At 41.7% G+C, this 17,132-nt stretch overlaps 1 protein-coding gene and 1 long non-coding RNA gene across 3 annotated transcripts in view; one reads left to right on the forward strand and one right to left on the reverse strand.

The window, feature by feature from the left end:
• LOC123788871 (uncharacterized) overlaps positions 1–6,257 on the reverse strand; it is a 38,538-nt gene extending 32,281 nt beyond the window's left edge. The window contains exons 1-3 of the long non-coding RNA XR_006778587.2: positions 5,760–6,257; positions 1,134–1,184; positions 575–794 (exon numbers count right to left, since the gene is read on the reverse strand). This is a non-coding gene — a long non-coding RNA (uncharacterized LOC123788871). The remainder of the gene's footprint in view (positions 1–574; positions 795–1,133; positions 1,185–5,759) is intronic.
• Positions 6,258–6,340: 83 nt separating this feature from the next.
• MRPS33 (mitochondrial ribosomal protein S33) lies at positions 6,341–16,344 on the forward strand. Of its 2 annotated transcripts, XM_045792497.2 has the most exons (4): positions 6,375–6,449; positions 9,625–9,719; positions 11,156–11,397; positions 14,708–16,344. In XM_045792497.2, exons 3-4 carry the CDS (start codon positions 11,183–11,185, stop codon positions 14,811–14,813), a joined length of 321 nt encoding a protein of 106 aa, XP_045648453.1. In that variant the 5' UTR covers positions 6,375–6,449; positions 9,625–9,719; positions 11,156–11,182; the 3' UTR covers positions 14,814–16,344. The 2 variants fall into 2 exon arrangements, with proteins under 2 accessions (XP_045648452.1, XP_045648453.1); XM_045792496.2 differs by lacking the exon at positions 9,625–9,719 and having other exon boundaries at positions 6,341–6,449.
• The last annotated feature ends 788 nt before the right edge of the window (positions 16,345–17,132 follow it).

Below are 17,132 nucleotides of genomic sequence, written 5' to 3' on the forward strand. Positions count from 1 at the left end.
CACAAGCAAGGGGAGCAGCAGGCAGAGGGAGAAGCAGGCTCCCTGTTGAGCAAGGAGCCCAGTGAGGGACTGGATCCCAGGATCCTGGGATCATGACCTGAACCAAAGGCAGACGCTTAACTGACTGAGCCACCCAGGCGCCCCTGGTTGCTACAATCTTAAAGGGTTTCATGACTGCCTGTACATCCCACTAATAGTTAATACCAAGCTGAATGATAAGCACCAGAAGAATCTTGCGAAAGTAGTTTTACAAGTAGAAATTTGAAGAAGACATTTATGATCTAATACTCCCTGGTGTCCCCTCCCCCTTGAATACTAAGCATATAACCACCAGCGTCATACAGCAAAGGGGCAGCTCTTTGTGCCCACAGGACTTGTCCCCATGCTATAATTAAAGCACTTTTTGCACCAAAAATGTCTCAAGAATTTTTTCTTGACCATTTGCTCCTGGCCCCACATCACTTCCCTGATAGAATTTTATAAAATAAGTATATCAGACAGGCAAGGCTAGGTCATGCTGCGAGAACAAACAACAAAATTGTATGACTTAACACCACAAAAGCTCATTTCTCACCTAAACTATGTGCACACTGCGGCTGTCAGAGCAGGATCCACTCCTCATAACCACTCAGGGGCGTCGACTGACAGAGCAAGCCTGCGGGGAAAAGAGCTCCAGAGAGTTTCACATGGGTGAAAGTGGTGCTTCACTTCTGTTCACAACTCATTGGCCAGAAACAGACATATGGCTTTAACGGAATCCCAGGATTGCCCTGAAATGCACTCTGACTTTATGCCTGGAAAGGGAAGGAATGATAAATATTTGGTAAACTGTATCGGTGATTTCACAGTATTTTTTTTTTCTTTTAAGTAAGCTCCAGGCCCAACATGAGGCTTGAACTCACAACCCTGAGATCAAGTCGCATGTTCTACAGACTGAGCTGTCCAGGCCCCGGCACCGCCCCCCCGCCACAGTATGTCTTAACCTTTACTGAATAACATGTACCAAATCTTAAATAAAATTATATATGACTTTTTTTGCAGATTATTCCAGTGTGATGTGAAAAATACAAAGGTTCCTTAAAATAATCCCATCTATATTTAAAGTAATCAATAAAATAATCAATATCACTAACCTCTATTACTTCAGCTTCAAAGTTGCTTTCCTTTCCAGATAATGACACGTCCTACAGATAAGAATTAAGAATAGCTAAAAAGAATTGCTTACATTTAAACATGTGGGAAAAAATTGGCTTTGCTTTCACCAGACTCTTTTTCAATAACTCTGTACTTCTTAGCTACAGAGCATGACGATTAAAGGAGATTTACTACCACTCCCACCACTCACACTCACACAGTGTATCGGATTTCAGAAAATCACAACAAATATCCAATCACTGTATTTCTTTTTTTTTTAAGATTTTATTTATTTATTCGACAGAGATAGAGACAGACAGCGACCAATCACTGTATTTCTAACAGTCATTCTTCACCCTTACCTGCAATATACATCAGACAGGAAAAGACAGGAAGCCTAAGAATGGTTTATGGTGCCCTGATTGGTCATTAAATGAAGCTTCCCCAAAAGACATATTAAATTGTCCCTTTGTTTGTCATCCTGGAGGGTTTTATACACTTTTTTTTTTTTTTTTTTGTAAAGTGAGAAAAGAACTATTGTAAATGCAGAAGTAGGAGACAGGAGATTATGCTAGGAATGAGTACTTATAGAAACAGAAATTAATCTGTACATTACTTTACCAAAAGGAATAAGTATCCACCTGCCCCTCAGACTACACCACACAGTAAGAACCTGAAGATGATGTGAGTCTAATTGCAAGGAATATTTGCCATAGAGTATGATGAGTAATGAAACTGTGTACAACAGAGGCTTTCCATTTTGCCACAACCTAGAGTAAGAAGTATATTTTACATTACGATCCAATACATACACTTTGTTTCATGAAACAATGATTACCCTCATTACATGTGATGTACTCTGATATTCCCTATTCTAATGTCTTTTAAGGCTGCCCATAATCTACTAAATTTATTTCATAACCAACTAATGATTATGGCCCACAACTTTACTTTTTTATTTTTTAAGGCTTTTATTTATTTATTTGACAGAGAGAGAGAAAGAGAACATGAGCAGGGGGGAGGAGCAGAGGGAGGGACAGGCAGGCTCCCCACTGAGCAGGGAGCCTGACATGGGCCCCTTGTAGCCCACAATTTTAAAACACTGAGTATTAGAAATAGAAATTTATAATGCAATCTCTGATTATAAGACAATCTCTGATTGTAAGAAGTATTCCTAAAGAAGCTTTAATTTGTGGGGTGCCTGGGTGGCTCAGTTGGTTAAGCATCTGCCTTTGGCTCAGGTCATGATCGCAGGGTCCTGGGATCGAGCCCTGCATTGGGCTCCCCACTCAGTCTGCTTGGAGTCTGCTTGTCTCCCTCTCCCTCTCCCCCTACTGCTGCTTGTTTTCTCTCTCTCTCTCAAATAAATCTTAAAAGAAGAAGAAGCAGCAGCCTTAACTTGGAAGTACTAGTGGGTAAACCAAAGCCTGGAAGTCAATGTCTGTAAGATGTTAAATTTTGAACTTGAGATGGGGAGATTATTCTGAATTATCCAAGTGTACCCTAAATGCAATTACATGTATCCCTCTGAGAGGGAGGCATTAGGAGTTCTGACATACATAGAGGAGAAGGTGATGTGCAGAGGAGGCAGAGAGATATTTGAAGATGCTGGCCTTGAAGACTGGAGTGATGTGGCCAAAAGTCAATGAATGCCAGTAACCACCAGAAGTTGGAGCGTCAAAGAACTGATTCTACCCTAGAGCATCTGGAGGGAGTGTGGCCCTGTCAACACTTTGATTTTGGTCCAGTGACCCTGCCTTTGGACTTCTGGCCTCCAGAATCATGAGAAAATTAAGTTCCGATGTTGTAAGCCACCAAGTTTGTGGTATGTTGTTACAGCAGGCTCAGGAAATTAATAGGAACTCCAAAAGCTTGACTGAATGAGAGTCATATTGCGAAGTGCCCATAGTGTTACCAAAAGCCAATACGCAAGAGGTGAGTTTTCATTGGAAAGGACTATGAGCTTTATTCAGGAGGCCAGCAACCTAGGGGAAGGCAGACTCTTGCCCAAAGGCCAACTCTGAGGCTTCTGCTGGCCCAAAGATTTTTAAAGTAGTTTAGGGCAGTTAATCAGTAAAGAGAGTGTAGTGGTCTGTAACATTTGTTGATTACTGTGCAGACTTAATGGAGCCAGCTACAGACATTTTCACAGTGCTCAAAGATTGTGCAAGGGAGTCTGGTTCCTTAGGCCAGGGCATTGGGGTTGGGGGGATGTGCAAGAGGGTCCGGTTTCTGTTTCAAGACATGCAGAAGGGCTCTATTCTTTTCTATGAAAGAATGCATGATCTTAGATATATGAAAAAAAGGTTTAGTTTATCAATCACATGGGCTATGGGTGGTTGCTAATGCTTCAAGACTATTAGTTTGGCCAGAAGGACAGAGGCAGCTTCAAGAGCAGCCACTTATAACTCTTTATACCTTTGTATGTTTCAAGAATTATGGTAGCTTATAGAGAAATTCACAAACATACTGGTAACACAAATAATAGATGAAAAGGGAAAAACTAAAAATAGATATATAAATGGAGCTAACGACAAGATTTATGCAAATATACATATAATACTTGTTCCCATGGGTCCACTGCAAATTTGGCTTTAAACTTTTTTTTTTTTAAAGATTTTATTTATTTATTTGACAGAGATAGAGACAGCCAGCTAGAGAGGGAACACAAGCAGGGGGAGTGGGAGAGGAAGAAGCAGGCTCATAGCGGAGGAGCCTGATGCGGGGGCTCGATCCCATAACGCCGGGATCACGCCCTGAGCCGAAGGCAGACGCTTAACCGCTGTGCCACCCAGGCGCCCCTGGCTTTAAACTTTCTAACAGTCCAACATGTAAAGGGAGCCTCCTTGCTTACATGATTTAGTGCTATTAGATAAACACAGCCAACTACACAAAAACACAAAAGACAAGGTAGAATTTCTACCCAGAATGTTCTTTTTGGACTGAGCTATGCAAAGAAGGATGAGGTATACTCATTACAGTGTGTGTAACTGTAACTGCAGTAAACTCACACCAGACCAAGTTCAGAAGGCTACTTACTGTATCATAGATCGATAACATGCCAAAACAACTCGATAAAAGCAAATTCTATAGCATAGATTAATATGTTACTAAAAAACAAAATTAAAACAACAACAAAATTCAACTGAATACACCCGAAGATCCAGTGGGCTTTATTAAGCAATTTATGAATGGGGCAGCATCCCACTCCAAGTAGAAAGGAGCTCTGAGGAATTGTACCAAATGGTAGTAGGGTGGGGCAAGAATTAGCAAAATAAAGGAAAGAATTGTCTTAAGCCAGGACATTTTTTTGTGGGTGGCTAGGAAAGCAAGGTTTTTGTTTTGGGTTTTTTTTGTTTTTTTTTTTAATGCTTTACTTACTAAAAAGTTGTACTTTTATAGGATACTAGAAGAGAAAATGAAAGAGCCAAAGAAATTATATATAAAGAAATTACATATAAGGAAACTATAAGAGTAGTCTCTATACCCTACTGTTGGCCAGTTGAAAGCATCCCAAGGGTTTCAGGTTATAATGTTATCAGGTAAGACCTCCCCCTCCGACCTCTGATAGCTTCCAGCAGTGTGGAAAGACATTACCACAGGAAACCCCGTGTTAGTTTTCAAATCTGTGAATTCCTTTATGTTGGCTTTTACTATAAAATAACAACTTTGGGGGTGCCTGGGTGTCTCAGTCAGTTGGGCGTTTGCCTTTAGCTCAGGTCATGATCCCAGGACCCACCCGGCATCGAGCCTGGCGTCAAGCTCTCTGCTCCGCGGGAAGCCTGCTTCTCCCTCTCCCTCTGCCTGCTGCTCCCCCTGCTTGTGCTCGCTCTCTCAAATAAATAAATAAAATCTTTTAAAAAATAAATAAATAAAACAATGACCTTTGGTATTCTGTTTCTTCATCGATAAATCTGTCATAGAATTTTCTGGCCATGGAAGTCTTAGACTTTTTTGGTTGATGTAGGATCTTATATTTACTAACTACTGGGAAGGCAAGTTTGTTTTTTTCCTAAGATTTTATTTATTTATTTGAGAGAGAGAGAGAGAGAGAGAGAGAGAGCACGAGCAGGGGAAGGGGCACAGGGAGAGGGAGAAGCAGACTCCCCGCTCAGGAGGGAGCCCAACATGGGCTCTATCCCAGGACCCTAGTATCATGACCTGAGCCAACTGAGCCACCCAAGCACCCCCAGAAGACAAGCTTTTTATCATGCAGTTTACCTCACTAGTGCTGATCAGGAAATTTCAGATTGACTGTTAAAACGTCAAGCTCCTGGGAGTTTGAAACTGTGATTAAGTCTTGGTTTACTATGGGGATTGTGGATGGAGAGGAATGATTCCATTTGGGGCTTTTTTTCTTTTTCCCTTTTCAGAAAGATCAAAAAATGACACGATTCTATAGGAGGATAGAGACTGTCAATAGAATACCCTCTAGGTATATGGCTTGCTGTTAATGTGCCTTATTTCCAGGGTACATTTTAGAGTATTTGTGAAAGCCCTTGAATAATGCTCAGAAAACAGTGTTTTCAGCCGTATGGCCGTCAAGCGCGTCAATAAATGCTTCATACAGTGCCTATGAGGTGTGGCGAGCTTTAGAGCGATTCAGTATTAAAGGATATACTTACAGTGTTTCTACTGTCTGCCAAGCAGTATCTAGGTCACTACTGAGGAGTCAGATAAATATCCCATCCTCACTCTGAAGAAGCTTCCGGGCCACCGGAGATACACAGGCAGCTCCAAGTGGCGCCCTAATCCAGCCAAAGGGTAACAATAATGGCTTCCTACAGATGATACTAATCGACCATTAGAGGAGTGTATAAGTGGAAAGAAAGGGAAATGGCATCCCAGATGGGCCAGAAGACCCGTGAGCCCCACGTCAAGCAACGCCCTTGAGCACGTCAAGGTCTCGGCTGGATGAAAAGAAAAAGTAAACACACAGAAGCGGAAAGAACAGAAAAAGTAAAGTGCATTTCATCCTCCACTACGCGGCACGCGCATAACCATTGTTTGGAGGGCGGCTCTGTAGCCATTTTCCAACAAAACACATTTAATGCTGGCAAGACTAAAAGACTAAAATTCCTAAACCCTCTCCAGTACGCACACACGACTCACTGCCCTGACTGCGCAGGTGCCAGGTATGACCTTTGAGGCCTCCAAGAGAGAGCTAGTAGTTCCGGGTTCACTACGGCTCCCCTCTAGCAGCGAACTTCCGTTTCTCCACTGCTCTCGTTTGCAGACTCCTGCGGGAGCTAGAAGCCCAGCCGGGGGCGGGCCTTCCGGGAGAGGGGCGCGCAGGAGAGGAAAGTCGCGAGTAGGTAAGATTGTCCGAGAGCTTTGAGGGGGGGGCCTCTGTAGTGATATACAGGCGATCGTTGGAGAGTCCTGCGAGGGTCTCCAATCTTCTACAGTCGCCAAGAATAACATGAGTCGATTTCATTATTAACCCGCTCAGAGGTTTCACACTATCCTACAAACAAGTTGGCCTTTTCCTGCGTAAATTGGGGAATTTACCAAAACGCTGGCGTAGTTTTTTCTCCGGCGCAGCAGTTACTCTCTTCCTGATTAGGTCGCGTGCAAGCTTCAGTTTCTCAGCTCATCAGACGGCATTTCTGCACCATAAATTTGGGGGGTGGGGGGTGGGGATGTAGATTTTGCCATTTGAAAGAAAAATATTTGCGGGCGCCTGGCTGGCTCAGTGGGTAGAGCGTGCGACTTGATATCGGGGTCATGGAGCCCCACGTTAGGTGTAGAGATTATAAAAATAAACTAAAAAAATTTTTTTCCCCCGAAATACCTACCGATGCAAGCGTGGTTGACTCGACACCGCTTCCGTCACAGGCAAGCTTGATCCGGTCAGTTGCAGGGGATTGGGGGCGTTTTTGTTGTACTAAATAAAGCGGACATACGTTCAGAGTCGGTCACGTCTCTATGACCCAGTGAAACAATTGGTGCCAGACTTCAAAAATAATAAACCATCGTGTTTAGATTGTTTTTCTGTGAAATACGTGTGCAGAACGAGTTCCTTGAGGCCTGATGATTATTAGGACACCCCACTGTGCCGTGAGTGTTGCATGTCAGCGTCTGCGCAGTGAGGCTGTGTAATTATTCTCAGGTCCTAGATGAGAAAACCGAGGCAAAGAATGCCTGCTACTGCGAACATGACATGGCCGTCAAAGCGCAGAGGCAAGATCCCATAGCTGGTGCTCTCCACCAACCAGTGGTTTCTTGAGAAACTAGAGCAAGCTCTCCCCAGCCGAATGTGCACGCACACACAAACACGCACATTTGCAGCATACCCTTTTAAAGTTCCAGCGGGATTCGCCGCGCTAAGGGATAGCCAGGTTAAGAACTCCTGCACATCGTCTGCCCTTTTCAAAGAAAAAAGGCAAAACTAATCCAAAGCCAGTTATTGAAAACCTGACCTTTTAAATGTATCAAACCTATCAGAAAGAGCAAAGAAACTTGCCCTTTTATGCCAAAGTAAAAATATGGGAATTTTTTTGTGGGCTTAACATGTCTTGCTCCAGCACATTTGAAAATGTGTGTTTATTTTATGTATTTATTTATTTTTGCTTAGCATTTTCCACTCCAGTTAATTTTTTCTCATGGCACTGTTTTCTTTAGATCATATTTAAGGAAAAATGACAGTTTTTTTAGGTGACTATTTTGTACAATAAAAATCTAATTGACCTGTAAGTTATTTTCCTATTACTTTAATGTCTTTAGCATAATCTTTTTTATTTTTTTAAGATAAAATTGAAAGATTCTGTAAGGAGGCATACTAGGGTCCTGAAAAATCCTAAGTAAGGCTTTCCAATTTAAAAAAAAAAACTCCTATGCCATTCTCACCTGAGACATTGTCTGGTCTGTGGAAGGAAACTACAAAGCAGTAATTGATCATTGTTATAATCATTTTCAGTTTTCTTCTGCCTAGCAAATGGATTTTGTTTCTACTAAGGGATTCAGGTTTGAAGAGACTTACTCCCTTTCTTCATCATAGAAGTTTTAGGATTTTGTGGTATAACCATGTCCCAATGGATTCTAATGAGACTTCATTACTTAACCATTTATGTGTCCCAGTAATTTGCTACATTCCAAAGTGAGCCTGGCGATGATTACTCAGCATCCTGTGATGGCTTCAGTGACCACTCTTAAGGAGTCCCTTCCACCCTGCTGCCTGTCAAGTTACCAAGCTGCTGGTCCCCTCCCCTGTGTTTCTCTGGCTGTCAGTTTTTCTAAGTGAGGATGTCATTCCAGGGAAGTATAGGTTTAACTGCATGGAGTATGTATCTCCTTTGCATGATTAAATGAGGACAAGGAATAGAGGCACCTGGCTAGCACAGTAGTGGAACATGCAACTCTTGATCTCAGGGTTGTGAATTTGAGCCCTGTGTCAGGTGCAGAGATTACTTTAAAATAGTAAAAAGTAGGGGCACCTGGGTGACTCATTTGGTTAAGTGTCTGACTTTGCCTCAGGGTCATGATCTTGGTCCTAGGATGGAGCCCCATGTTGGGCTCCCCACTCAGCAGTGAGTCTGCTTGTCTCTCTCCCTCTGCCCCTCCCCCTGCTCATGCTTGCTTTCTCTCTCAAATAAATAAAATCTTTAAAAAATATTTTAAAAAATAGGGGCTCCTGGGTGGCTCAGTCGTTAAGCATCTGCCTTCAGCTTAGGTCATAAACCCAGGGTCTTGGGGTCGAGCCCTGCATCAGGCTCCCTGCTCCATGGGGAGCCTGCTTCTCCCTCTCCCACTCCCCGTGCTTATGTTCCCTCTCTCGCTGTCTCCGTCTGTCAAATAAATAAAATCTTTTTAAAAAATACTTTAAAAAATAAGGACAAGAAACAAATAATTGTGTCTAGCTAGATCATATGAGCACCAAACTTAAAAACACGTTTAGGTTTTTTTTTTTTTTAAGTTACCATTTACTGAGTGCCATAGCTTTAACTTACTTCTCACAGTAGTCCTTCAAGCTTTGTTTTCTAAAAAGGAAACTTAGATTTAGAAATTAAGTAACTTTAAGATAACCCAGCTAATAAATAGCAGAGCCAGAATGCAGAAACCTAGGCCTCAGGACCTCATGGTGCCTCTTCATTTAAAAATGATGAAATTTGGAACATACTTGTCTGAGAACACTGTAACGAAACAACAGTAGTTCCCTGGCCATCAAATAACTGGAAATACTGTGCACTTGCCACAGAAATCTATTTGAATGCCATTATAACTATTAAGCAAAACAAAGCAAAGTTGATTAAGAAACCGTTTGTTCTTAGTTTTTTTTTATCTGATGTATGGAAAAAGATAATTCAACTGAAGGAAGAGAAAAGGTAAAGCATGCAAAGAAACTGTAGTCTCTGAAGGCCACCTGTGGGCATCTGCAAGGCTTTTAGAGGTTTATAGCACTGATTTGTTACTATTTCCTATCTATACATTAAACTGTTAATGCCTTTTTTTCTCACTGATGAAAATATAACCCTACCCCTAACAACCCAGCCCCACCCATTCCCATCCACACAATGGAGCAAGAGTTGAGAGAGAAGTGAATCTGAGAAGAGGAGTGCTGAAAGGAAAAGGAAGAAGGCTTGCAGGTGATCCCCAGGTTGGAGGGGCAGGGAGGAAACCCTGGGTCTGACAGTTCTCCCATTGCTGGCCTTCAGATGGCACTCTTGGCCTGTTTGGTGGGTCTGTAGATTGGTAAATGGTTTGAGATTGGCATTCTGCAATTGGTTTGAGGTCAGCCTCTGCTCTTTCAGTGGATCTAGAAATGGACATGAATATTCCTTAATTTAAATACAGGTTTTGGGTTTTTTTTCTTGCAAAAGTTATTTTGAAATTTACTTGGCCCCATTCTTGTTTAGGAGGCTTTTTTTTTTTTTTTTTTTTAGATTTTACTTTTTAAAGTAAACTCTGTGCCCAACATGGGGCTTGAACTCATGACCCCAACTGAGATCAGGAGTCATGTGCTCTACTGACTGAGCCAGCCAGGTGCCCTAGGAGGGTTGGGTTTTTTGGGGTTGTTGTTGTTGTTTTTTCCTCCCACTGGTTTTTCAAGATAAGTTTATATCTTTTTTCTGTTTAGTTATCAACCCTTTTTCATCTCAGCTGAACTGTCTCTTAGCAAAGATTCGCATCTCACTACAAAATTTCACATAAACTAGCATATTCTGCCAGCAGTAACCTCTACATCTGGTCTGGAATGGAATGACACAGTTATTCCACCAGCAGCGTTCTGGATTTTTAAGAATTGCCTATATAATTTTTGATATATATTAGCTGTAATTTCTGCATATTACAGATACCATCCTTATACCTATTTCAACATTCTGTGCTTGTGACTCTAAAGAAAAAGTTACTGTTTTTAGCTAATAAGAACTTAGTATGCATTAAAGCAGAATATAAGATGGAAGATAAGACAGATAACCTTATAACCCATAAGTCCTTCTATTCAGGAATAAAATAAATCTTAAGAGCTGTTGAGGTTATTTCTATAAGACTACTATCTCTGTTTTGTTTTTCCCAAATGGCTCTCAGTCTCTAGGCAGAATTCAATCCAGCAACCTAGAGGCTAAATGACCTCATAACTCATTAGCAGTTCTCAGAGCCATCTGGAGCCCTTGAGGAGAACAGTGTTCAAAGGGCTGATAATAAAGACAACAGGATAATTATTTCTCTGCCATGATTAAACCTTTAGATGGCAAGCAGTCAGCATTTTTATTCTACAGATTGCTGAGGTGGGTGTTTTCTGAAGGTATAATAATGCTGTGGTTGGATAACTCATTTGCCTGTCCTCATCTAGCCTACAAATAGGTGAACTGACAATCAGTAAACAACAAAATGGTTCACTGTAAAAAGGGCAGTACAGCAAGGCAGTAGTATGGGAACATCAGATGTAGAAATTAGAAATGTAAAGCATGCAAAGGAAACCACCATTGGACTGGGGCTTGCTGTTTTTATTTTCTAAAGTGTTCATTAGATAATCTTGGAATTTCAGACACTAACCTGCTTATCTTTTCATTTTCTGTAGGGACTTTTGCTCCTCGCTGCTCAAGAAATGTCTTCACTTTCAGAATATGCCTTGCGCATGACTCGTCTGAGTGCCCGGCTGTTCGGTGAGGTTGCCAGGCCTACTGATTCCAAATCCATGAAGGTGGTGAAACTGTTCAGTGAGCAGCCTCTGGCCAAGAGGAAGGAGACTTATGACTGGTATCCAAATCACAACACTTATTTTGCGCTCATGGGGACGCTGCGTTTTCTTGGCCTTTATAGGTAATGGCAAAAAACGAAAAGAGTAACCTATAAGAGATTTTTCTAGTAGATCAGAAAAGGAAAAAGTTAGCCTTTTTATCCTTACAGTTTTGTGGTTCTTTTAATAGTGCCCAGATAGCTCAAAAGGCATAGTTTTGGGGGGAAAGGCTTTTAAAATACTCATAATGGGCACACTGAAAAAAAAAACAAAACAAAAGAAACTTTTACATATTAGAAGACATATTTTAATTATGTCCTAAAACTGGACTAACATTGACAAGATACTGAGCTATAGATATGTTTAATTATTTATTAATTTAAGAGCACTCTAGGGGCGCCTAGGTGGCTCAGTCATTAAGCTACTGCCTTCGGCTCAGGGCGTGATCCCAGCATTATGGGATCGAGCCCCGCGTCAGGCTCCTCCACTGGGAGCCTGCTTCTTCCTCTCCCACTCCCCCTGCTTGTGTTCCCTCTCTCTCTAGCTGTCTCTCTGTCAAATAAATAAATAAAATCTTCAAAAAAAAAAAAGCACTCTAAGGGATGCCAAGGAAAACTGATCCAAATGCTGCAGAGGAAAGCCTCTCTCCCCAGCTCCTCTCCCCAACCCCCCACCCCTGCTCCCAGAGCAGCAGATTCTCATTGGTCAGATGAAGAGAGTCCCTGCCCCCAAAGCCAGTCTCCTCCCCAGCTTGTTTGTACAAGTCTTCTTTCTTTCCTAGTGGCAGTTTTGTTGGAGTTCTTATTTCCTTTGACTTTTTTCGGGCATTTTTAGTTTGTACCCTTTTGATATATTAATTTGGTCTAAATAAGTTGCAGTTCACCTGTATGTATAGGAAATGGGTGCTCAGGACTATGTATTGCTCTAGAAAGAGAAAAGGTCAAATACCTAGGTGATCATTTTCTTTAAAAGAAAGTGTTAATTACCAAACTGATACATGCTCATTATAAAAGAATTCAGACAGTGCATAATTGTGTAAAGTTAAAATAAATCTTTTTGGGGGTGCCCAGCTGGCTTAGTCGGTAGAGCATATGACTCTTGGTCTCGCGGTGGTCAGTTTGACCCCTACGTTGGGTGTAGAGATTATTTAAAAATAAAATATTTTAAAAATAAATAAATAAATCTACTTTTTAAGAAAATTTAACATGTTTTAATTGGACTTAGGACAGCAATACAAAGGTTAATTTGGGACTATTCACTCTAATATAATAAAATTAATAGTTCATTCCAGGTAGCTAAAAATTGGTACATTCATCCATCCAAGAGATATATTTTTAAGTACCTTCCATGTACAGACTCTTTAGATGGGCACTAGGGGAACAGCAGTGAGCAAAATGGATTTTCTTAGTTATTATATTATAATAGATTATAATCCATGACATATTTTGAATTTCTGGAATTGCTCTGGGGCTTTCTCCCTTGCTATTAGTCTGAGCTCAGAAAATAAAAATTAATTTTATTAAGACCCAAAGTAAAATATCATTGGAAGGCAGATCTCCTGAGTAGAAAACTATAACCCATAACAAAATCACATTGAGCTATTTTAATTTACCTGTTTGGGGCCACTCTCCATTTGTTTGAAAAATAAAACCTTGACTATCTTTGGGGACAGGGAAAAAATACTTAGCATTTAGTTATCCATGGAAAAGCATAATTATTTTCATGTATTTAGTCACTAGTTATGGTAAATGGTGCCTCTAATGGAAGGCCCCCTGTGGCATCAGGCAGGATGAAACTAGGCAATCTTCAGTAAAGGAAATATTACTCAAAGACCTGCAAACGAGGGAGGGAGGCACAGGTTCTCACAAACACTGACTCATTCAGTCACTCAGGCACACAGGTGCTTGGGCTCTACCATCACAGACAAAGACCCCTGGCTCTGGAGCTTTCATTCAGGCTGAGGGTTGATGGGAATGGAAGAGAGAGGGAAGAAGAGGAGAACAAACATACTGGATGAGTAAATGATGTGGTATGCTATAAAGTTGAGTGTGCTGTGGGAAAAAAATAGTAAAGCCGCCTGAGGAGGATGAAGAATACTCAGAGGGCATGTGGTGGGCTGGGAGAGGGAGAGTCTAGGTCAGCCTCTTTGAGAAGATGAGATCTTACAGAGACTTGAAGGTGGTGAGTGAGACTGTGGGATCTGGGGAAGAACTGTTCAGGCAGAGGCAAGAGCAGAGCAAAGGCCCTGAGGTAGTTCTCCTGGCGTGTTCCAGGAGTAGCACAGGCAATGGAGAGAATGGTAGGGCCACAGGCAGATCATAAAGGGCTCTGAGGGCCATGACAAGGTCTTGGCTTTTGCTGTGGGTGAAATGGGAAACCGTCTGTAGGCCTGTGAACAGAGGAGTGACATGATCTCACTTATAATTGAGAAGACTTAACTCTGGCTGCTCTGTTGAGAACAGATGATTTGGGGGCAATCATAGCTACTTCCGAAGAGGTCAGCTGTATCCATTGTGTTCGTGGAATAGAACGGTATACCCTACAAAACAAGTCTATTTTAAAACTACCTAAGGAGTTAACACTTGGGCCCAACACAACCCCTTCTTATATTTAATTTGTATGCCATTATTATCCACACTTGACAAGTGAGGAAACTAAGGTACAGAGAGGGAAAATCACTTATCCAGGGTCACACAGCTACTAAATGGTCGATGGAGCTCTGATTTGAACCCAGATTGAAATGGGTTCCAAACCTTACATATTTAAATGCTGCTATACAGTTTTAGGTATTTAATCTTAGAATGCAATCATTTTTCTAGAGTCGGGCAGTCTTCAGCTTATACCCCATCCATAGGTACAAACAGCCCTGGCTGCCTTGATCTCTAGAGTACCTGTCTGTTGATTTGGCTTCCTTCTACCCGAGCCCTTCCCCAGCAGCCTTTTTGTGTGGATTATCCACGGCCATTAAGGTGGCATCCTTCAGACCTCTTCTCGTAGTAGGTGCTAATTCCTGGGGCTCTCGGTCTCTTTGTAGCTCTTCCAGCTTAGACCTACTTTCTGTTTCCCTATGTTCAGTGTTAGCGTTATAGGGAAATTTGGGGTCATTATTAGCATTGTATCATTGTTGCATAGGTTTATATGGGCTGGCCTGGGAATTTTAGTCATTTGTGGATTGTTTCTGTGAGGGGACACTGTGACTTAGAAATGAACTTTTGGAACACAACCCATGTGTATGTTGGGGACTCCCTGTCCTTTCTGTTCACCAGGCTGAGCATGTGCCCTGTAGAAGTCAGGGACTGATAACCAGAACAGCCTGAGGGAACAGTGCTAGATTGGTGTGCTTTTCCCATCGGGTAAAAATACTGGCTTATTGTTTTTTCTTTCTCCACTCAGAGACGAGCATCAGGACTTCAGGGATGAGCAGTTGCGTCTAAAGAAGCTTCGTGGCAAGGGGAAACCAAAGAAAGGAGAAGGGAAAAGAGCAGCAAAAAAGAAATAGTGTTCGTCTAACAGGAGAACAGAGTTCTTTCTCAGCAACTGACAGCAGAAAAAGGTGTATTTCTCTTTCCATGTATTAGAGGAATGGAAGCTTCTGAGATTGAAGATTATTTGGAGGAACACGGTCATTTCTGTGTGGAAGTCCAATCCAGTTGCATTGTGACTGGTTTCCTGGACACATTCTAATTCTGCGAAGTTATTTTGGCCTTGGTTTTATACTCTGAGGTTTATCTCTTTCCCTAAAGAAATGGATGCACAGGTGATTGAAGAATGAGTCATTTGGGGTAGGAATGCGATTTTGGGGACCTGGGGGGAAACTCATTAAATGAGCATCCTTTAGTCTCCCCAGGATCCCTTCTTGCTTCCCTGCTACACCAGCCCTGAACTCTGCCATCCCTCTGGCCATTCAACCACTGTCTCCACTACAAAGCTCACAAACTTCGTGTACCTCTCCACCTACTCCTTAGAGAGTATCTGCTAAGACAGATTTGTGGGAAAAGGCTGTACCTGCTAAGAGAATACTGAGTGACCACCTGCTGGGGCCCTAGTAATACCATGGTTAGCAAGAGAAAACAGTCCCTACCTCATTCAGGCTTGTGGGAAAGACTAATATTACATAAATAAAATTGTATTAAATGCTACAAAGGAAAAATCCAGATTTCTTGCAGGAGTGTGTGGATCAATCAATGGCTCGATCCAGAGCAAGAGACCCCACCTCAAGAGTTTAAAGAAGGCCTCCCTAAATAGATGGTGTTGAAGCTGAGCTCTGCAGGATGAAAGAGAAGAGGAGGTGCCTGGCTGGCTCAGTCAGTAAAGCATGCAACTCTTGATCTCAGGGTCATGAGTTCGAGCCCCACATGTGGTATAGAGTTTGCTTAAAATCAAGGTGCACCTGGTTGGCTCAGTCAGTAGAGCATGTGACTCTTGATCTTGGGGTTGTGAGTTCAAGCCCCACGTTGGGTGTAGAAATTACTTAAGAAAAATCTTAATAATTAAGAATTTTTAAAAAAAAGATTAAAAAAATGATGGGAAAAGTGTGTGAAGCACAAGAAAGCTTCCTGTTCGAGGAATTGAAAAAAGAGCCCTGACTGTCTGGGTTTCACCTGGAAACAGAAGCCAGACCATGAAGGGCTTTGCAAGTTCGTTTTTTGTTTTTTGTTTTTTTTAAGATTTTATTTATTTGAGAGCAAGACCACGTGCACATACACGCACACAAGTGGGGAGAAAAAAAGCAGACCCCATGCTGAGCATAGAGCCTGATGCAGGGCTCGAGGTGGGGCTCGATCCCACAACCCTGAGATCATGACCTGAGCTGATATCAAGAGTCAGACACTTAATTGACTGTGCCACAGGGCTTTGCAATTTCTGTGAAAAAGCTTGGACATAACCAACTTAGCCAGCGTGTGAAGTGTTATTTCTTTGAGAGAGGACTCTTGTATACACACGAATAGCTAGCTGCCCACTTACGTGTATTGTAACAGTGAATTTCCAATAAGGTTGTGAGGGCTTCTCTGATTTTTTTTTTTTTTCAAGTTCCAAAAATCTGCACTGTCCTAGTAAATTCTTTAAAGTCCTTTTTCTTTTCTGTTGTAAAACTTACCACCTTAACCACCTTTAAGCATATATTACGGTAGTGTTTTTTTTTTTATTTTTTATTTTATTTTATTTTTTATTAATAATGATTTTTTATATTATGTTAGTCACCATACAGTACATCCCCGGTTTTCGATGTAAGGCTCGATGATTCATTAGTTGTGATATTACGGTAGTGTTAACCATAAGCACGTTGTCCTGCTGAAGTGCTTTTTAACCCTGTTTCTGCCTCTCAGGAAAAAAGCAAAGTGCACAGGCAAGAGGACATATACCAGCTCCGGAAGCTATGTTTTCTTTCCCTGCATCATTAGAAGTATTGGCAGTAATTGCCCTGCAAATAATGCCTGAATTAGTAAGAATCCCTTTACCTATGTTTCGATAAATTGTATTTTTAAAGATACATGATCCAGATGGTAGGGCTAGGGCCCATATTATAGTCTTAAAAACTACTTGAAATTGGGTAATTTGTGTCTGACAGATGTTAACTTCAGCGGGGCCCCGAGGATCCATTCATTTAGAACTTTTTCCCAAGCACTTACCATGTGCCTGCCACCTGCTAATTGTAGAGGACACAGTCCCTAAGACTGTGTGAAGGACGGTTGTGTGTTGTAAGGCATTGGCAAGATCCCAGGGACTTGTTCAGAAAAGTGCACACTTTCTGTTATTCGTGGCCAGAGCAGCCGAGCCAGGTGGGTGGAAGATAAACCCAGGACGTCGGGCTAAGAAA

Source organism: Ursus americanus, chromosome 3 (genome assembly GCF_024610735.1).
Source record: "Ursus americanus isolate L20-20 chromosome 3, mUrsAme1.1.p, whole genome shotgun sequence".
Classification (NCBI taxonomy): Eukaryota; Metazoa; Chordata; class Mammalia; order Carnivora; family Ursidae; genus Ursus; species Ursus americanus.

Excerpts from the sequence above, each read along its gene's own strand:
- MRPS33 (XM_045792496.2), top strand. The coding sequence starts at position 11,183 with ATGTCTTCACTTTCAGAATATGCCTTGCGCATGACTCGTCTGAGTGCC. Across the intron at positions 11,398-14,707 it reads CGTTTTCTTGGCCTTTATAG|AGACGAGCATCAGGACTTCA; the intron begins GTAATGGCAAAA and ends TTCTCCACTCAG.